At 43.7% G+C, this 6,000-nt stretch overlaps 1 protein-coding gene across 1 annotated transcript in view; it reads right to left on the bottom strand.

Moving 5' to 3' along the window:
• Positions 1-253: 253 nt before the first annotated feature.
• Positions 254-6,000, bottom strand: part of LOC137543877 (opioid growth factor receptor-like) — a gene marked incomplete at its 5' end in the record, with an annotated part of 89,613 nt that continues 83,866 nt past the window's right edge. The window contains 3 exons of the mRNA XM_068264949.1: positions 254-922; positions 3,709-3,857; positions 3,987-4,053. Coding sequence (XP_068121050.1) covers positions 292-922; positions 3,709-3,857; positions 3,987-4,053 — 847 coding nt within the window. The remainder of the gene's footprint in view (positions 923-3,708; positions 3,858-3,986; positions 4,054-6,000) is intronic.

Here is a 6,000-nt window from a genome sequence, read left to right as displayed (position 1 = left end):
AGGGAGGACTTCTTACCCAGCCTTCCGTCTCTTTCCCTTGCATCACGTGACTATCAGGAAGCGCGTCTCTTCCCCAAAAGGGGAAGAGACGGAAGCCTGGGTAAGAATTCCTTCCTCACCCGCCCGCTCAGCAGACCCTCCCTCTCTCCCTCATCTGCCCGCTAAGGAGTCTAGTGTCCCCAGTCTCCACATCCCCCTAGACCCACACCCCCAGTGGAGTGTTCCCAATCCCCCCCCCCCCCCAGTCCCCCACCCCAGCGGATTTTGGCCCTAGAATGGTCCATTTCTTCACTAGTATAAAGAAACATTCTGTTCTCCCATTGTTACTCCATGTGAGCCACGGTTACTCCATGTGAGCCATTTTTGCCATATGGCTCTTCCAAACTTTGCTCCTTTTTGCCTGCAATATGGAAAATGTGCAATGAAAAGGATAGAAAATAGAAATAGTGGTGGCAATTTTGATAAGATTTTAAATGGACGGTATATTAAATGGAAAACAGAACTTATTGACCATCCTGATTTATTTGGATCTATTACTTCACCTCCTGAGCTACCTTTCACTGGGATCTCTACTAAAATACTGCCACTATGTGCTTGAGAAAGCTGAGGAGTGTCACATGTCAGAGGACCAGACCCCTTACTGTTTGGATCAAATTCTTTGAGGATCTCTGTCGGTCCCCAGATGAAGTCGGCTTGTGGTTTGTAGTTCACCCAGGCAAAGTGCACAAGTTTCTGACGTTCTTCTTCATTCTTTACAACGGACATGAAGTAATTAAGAACACTTGTTTTTACGCTTGGTAGATTTCCATTACACAGAGTCTCTTCTAAGAAAAACCTCACCAGAGGGGCCTGGAAGTGTTCGTAGCCCAACTCCCCCAAACACTTCAGTATCCGAGTGATCCGCAGATTGTTGTGGGTGTTGCTGTGGGAGCCAAAAGAAAAGTACATTAATAAATAATAATCAAACAGTTGCTGTGGCTAGTAGTGCTGACCTGTACCACACTTCTTTTTCTGAACTGTACAATTAAGATTCTGTAACTTTTTTTTTCTAATTTTGAGACCACTTTATTTTGTTTGCATTTGTTTGGCTCAGTAGTCTTATCATACTTTGAATTACCTCTGGACTGTTGCCAAGTGTCCCTACTTATCCCCCTACACCACTGCCAGTCATGCATCAGCTGGTGTGTGTCAACAATCAGATTTAAAGATTTATGCACTTTATTGCTATTGTGTAACACACCACAAATTACTTTTCATAACAACTCCACAGTGCATATAGGGAACATAGTGACAGTACAAGATTTACAAGACTTCTCAAGAGCTGCCCCCACCCTATGGAATTCCCTTCCACTCCCCCTCAAACTCGCTCCTTCCTTCAACACCTTCAAGCAAGCCCTCAAAACACATTTCTTTAAAATGGCCTACCCCACATCTACCACACTCTAACTCTCTCAGTCAACCACCTTTTCCATAGTCCTACCTTATATGTCCCTCCCCCACCCTTTAGATTGTAAGCCTTTTGGCAGGGCCTCCCGCCTCCCTTAGAGTGTCCTTCTTAATTTTACTACCCCAGCAATGACACCCACCTCATGGACTAACTCGGACTTGTTTTTGCCGGGTCTCTGTAAAACGCATTTTATACCCTGATTGCATGTATAACCTTGTGCAATGCTGTATAACCATTTGCTACCTCTCTGTCTGTCACCCGTTGTTGCAATGTACAGTACGTATCCCTATTTAATGTCTAACGCTGCGTAATATGTTGGCGCTTTATAAATACAATCAATAATAATATTAGTGTAAGGGATCACTCCTCTCGGCCTCAGTATGGTCTGAGGCAGCGACAGAGGTAGAGTCAGCTCACACTTAGGCAGGAGTTTATGTAATAAATAATAATGTATGGATGCTGCCCCTGGCTGGGATTGAGCCCTGGTCTCTCACGTCGGAGGCAATGCTCTTGGCCACTATGCTATAGCTGAGACATAGTAAGGATGTTTTTCTGGTATTATAGGTTACTCAGCTGACATGTATTGCCACTCATGTCAGCTGATCTCTCTCTCAGCTGATACTTAAACAAGATTAATGCCTGCATGTGATTGGCTGTTGTGTGCATGTGGCCGGCCACTGATTGGATGCTGTCAGTATTTGAACCTTGCTGTGACACTTGCATGTTGCCCGTGATAGCTCTAGCTTGATGGTTGCTGGGTGCTCTGTTTACCTGCTGTTACTATATTGGATTATCTGGACCTTGACCTCTGCTCGTTTACTGGATCTCCCTTGTCTGCTGCCTGAACTGACCTATTGCCTGGATTATAGTTACAACTGTTTGTTGCCTGGTTTGACCTCGGATCCATTCTTGACCTCTCTTCTGCCTAGCCCTCCTGTACTGCGATATATCCGTTTACCCGTGTATGATCTTGGACTGTTACTGGACTCTGCTACTCTGAATCCTTGTTTGGCCTGGAAGTTTATTCGCTCACCCTGCATTCAGCTCCAATACCTTACACACTAAAGGCCTGTGTGTAACCAAAGTCGGGTAGGTGTTGTCTCCTCACCTCCCGTTCAAGCGGGGATGTGCCACATAGGGTGAAGAGTGTGGAGGTAGATTGGGGCATTGGAGCTGATTTGTGGGTGGATATTCCTACAGGTCTGACAAATAGTAACCAAGGTAGAAATAGAAAAAATTATACACGTATGTCCGGTATTACAAATATTTACACATTTTGTACACAGTGTTAATAATTTCAGAGGATTTGGAGTTTATCAAGTTTATGGCGGATAAAAAAAGCTGGTTTTCAGTCTGTTCGTTTGTATGCATATTAATCTAAAATGTCTACCTGATGGAAGGAGCTCAAACAAGGCATTTACGGGGTGAGTGTTGTCTTTGATAATGTTTTTGGCTCTTCTCATACAGTGAGTCTTATACAAGAGTTCCAGTGATGGTAGTTTAGTGCCGATAATGGCTTGTGCTGTTTTAACGACTCGCTGCAGGGCTTTTTTAGCAGCCTTGGTGCAGCTGTTGGGCCGTCATGCAATTGGTCTGAACGCTTTCTATAGTGCATCTGTAGAAATTAACCAGCAGCCTCTGTGGATGGTTGGCGCTCCTTAATTTTCTCAAAAAGCATTGTTGTGCTTTGCCAGTTACAGCTAATGGCGGCTACAGCAATGGCGATTCCCAAAAGCTGGAAATTCTCTCCACAGCCTCTGCATTGATCATTTACAGTATGTGAGTGGTCTTTCTGATGGTCCAGAATAACTTCTTTGGACTTTTTTGTATTGAATAACAGGGTGTTAATGTTGCCCCATGCAGTCAGGTTTCTAACTTCTTCTCTGTATGCAGCTTCCTCATTGTCTGATATAAGTCCAATGACAGTCGTATCATCTGCAAACTTAACAATTATGTTTGAGGTATGGATAGGCTGGCAGTCATGGGTGAAAAATGCATAGAGGAGAGGGCTTAGTACACAGCCCTGTGGCACGCCAGTGCTCAGGGTAAGGGTGGATGATGTCTATTTTCCTAATCTGACAGCTTGACTAAATGGCCTCTGACATAGGCGCTCCCAATGTCCTGGCTAAAATCATACTGACCATTTAAAAGCAAAATTCATAGCATCATTTAGCACCAAAGAAATAAAATAAACTTCCAATCTACTTATCCAAGCAGTTTGAGGTGAAACTTTAAACAAACAAAATAAAATATTTATTAACCTGTTCAAATTCCTAAATCTTTCTTCACAGTTTTCAGCACAGACGATATCCCCAGTTTTCTCGTTCCTGAGTTCAATACCATAAAATCCCAGCATGAGCTTGTAAGACTTCAGGAACCTCTCCATGACCTTACTGTCCTTCTTCATGCTCTATAACATATGGAGAAAATAATCATGCAAGGAAGTCATCTACCCATCACTACCACCACCATTATCAGCCAAGGAAGCCTCCTCCTCATCATCCAATTCACAAGAAATCATTCTGCATGTATGCAGTACCTCCCTCTCTTCCGGTGTCAGTGGGGAGGCCCAGCGGTTCACACCTTGCTCCTGAATTGGAAAGAGCCTGCAATCAAGAAAAAAAATATATCAGAATAAAAGAATTATCATATATTATACTTTCTGTAGGGATAAATAGTTTTTTACATTAGCCAATGGTAATCAATATGCCAATTAAGTCACTACCCAAGTTGCATCTCGTTTCTCACTAGCCAACGGGAGTCAATATGCAAATTTGCTGCTGGATAGCCAGAGCCTGGTTCTCGACCGCTAAGAGGGACACGTGTACAATGGCTGTTTCGAGTAAACAGCCCACCAATACAGGTGAGACTTGTTCACTTGGGGAGCCCCTTTAAACTGCCGCACACTGTAAGCGCTTTTCTGTTTTCTTGTTGGTTTAGTGGAATTACAGTGCCTGTAACATCGCCTGATCGCACCGCCTTAAAGGGGATTTCCAGCCCCGCAATTTAATGCATTAATCTTCATTGGGAGCAAGCCAAAAAAGCTTTCTGGAACAGAGTCTTATATGTTCATAGAATCTGATTAGATCAACACTGCTTTATTATTATTTATATAGCGCCGACATCTTACACATCGCTGTACAGACTATATATGGACTTGTCACTTAACTGTCCCTCAGATGGACTCACAATCTAATCCCTACCATAGTCCTATGGCCATAATAGTCTGAGGCCATTTTAGGAGGAAGACTATTTAACTTATCTGTATGTCTTTGGGATGTGGGAGGAAACCGGAGTGCTCAGACGAAACCCACATAGACAAGAGGAGAACATACAAACTCCGTGCAGATAGTAGCGAAAAATACAGAGGCGCCAACAGGATAAAAAATGATACCAATTTAAAACCATTTAAAACGTGGGTGGCAATGGTGGACTTGCCTACCCTACAAAAGCCAAAAGACCACTTTGTATGGTATAAAAATATACATTTAATTAATTTAGTACTCCAAACAATAAACAAATAGTTTGCAACGCGTTTCACGGGTCCCAAGCCCGCTTCCTCAGGCAAAACACATACAAGCAGGAGCAACTGCAACAAAAAAACACACAAAAATTATCCATATAAAAATAAACATAAACACCAAAATAAACAAACAAAAGTAAACAAAACAAAAACGACAAAATGACCACCGATAATAACGGTCACAATAATCATGAAGGATCAACTGGAATCAATAAAAGGATCAATAGTCTAATAGCAATACATGATTAGTCAGCATCATACAATACTAGAGGAGCTAATATAATAAAAACAGATTAGGCTTACCGAAGCAGTAGTCTGTACTGGTGTGGCACCTCTGTTCCGAAACGGACGCCACACCAGCTCCTACAGTACCCTTCCAGCTGTGATAGAGTGGCGACTATAAGTGGGCGGGGTAAGTATTTTGCGGAAGTGTTCATCATTCGCCGCTCCGCTATTGGTTTCTGCTTGTGGGTGGATTTACGTCATCTTTGGGCAAGAATGCTGTCATGGGCTGTCATGTGGACCAGTGTTTGTGATTTTAAATTTATTTTTTGCAGCTTCTAGGATGCGTTTGACAGGTGAGTGGTTAGGGAGGGGACCGTGTGGGAGATGTGCCTACACGGGGCGTCCCTGTAAACGACGCAATTCACGATTGCGTCCAACCGAAGCCTCCCACCTGAATGCTAATCTATGTAATTCCTGCTAGGTATGGTACAGCAGGCAAAGGGTGTATGACAGTACACCTGATTGGCTGACTGGCGTCTGCTGGCCAGATAGAGGCAGGATACTGCTCTGGCTGGAAGTTAGCAATTGTGTTTGTTGCAGTTGGCATTCAGTTTAGAGGTGGTGGGGTGAGTTCCCTGCAGGTGAGAGGTCCAGGGCTTGCCCGCACTTCCCTCTAGGTGTCGCATGGTGGTTTGGGGGCCCCAGTGAGTGAGAGAGACCTGGAGCGCCTGGGCTGTCATGTGGACCAGTGTTTGTGATTTTAAATTTATTTTTTGCAGCTTCTAGGATGCGTTTGACAGGTTAG

Source organism: Hyperolius riggenbachi, unplaced genomic scaffold, assembly GCF_040937935.1.
Source record: "Hyperolius riggenbachi isolate aHypRig1 unplaced genomic scaffold, aHypRig1.pri scaffold_285, whole genome shotgun sequence".
NCBI lineage: Eukaryota > Metazoa > Chordata > Amphibia > Anura > Hyperoliidae > Hyperolius > Hyperolius riggenbachi.
Note: the sequence above shows the minus strand (reverse complement) of the source record. Positions and strands in the feature narration are given on the sequence as shown.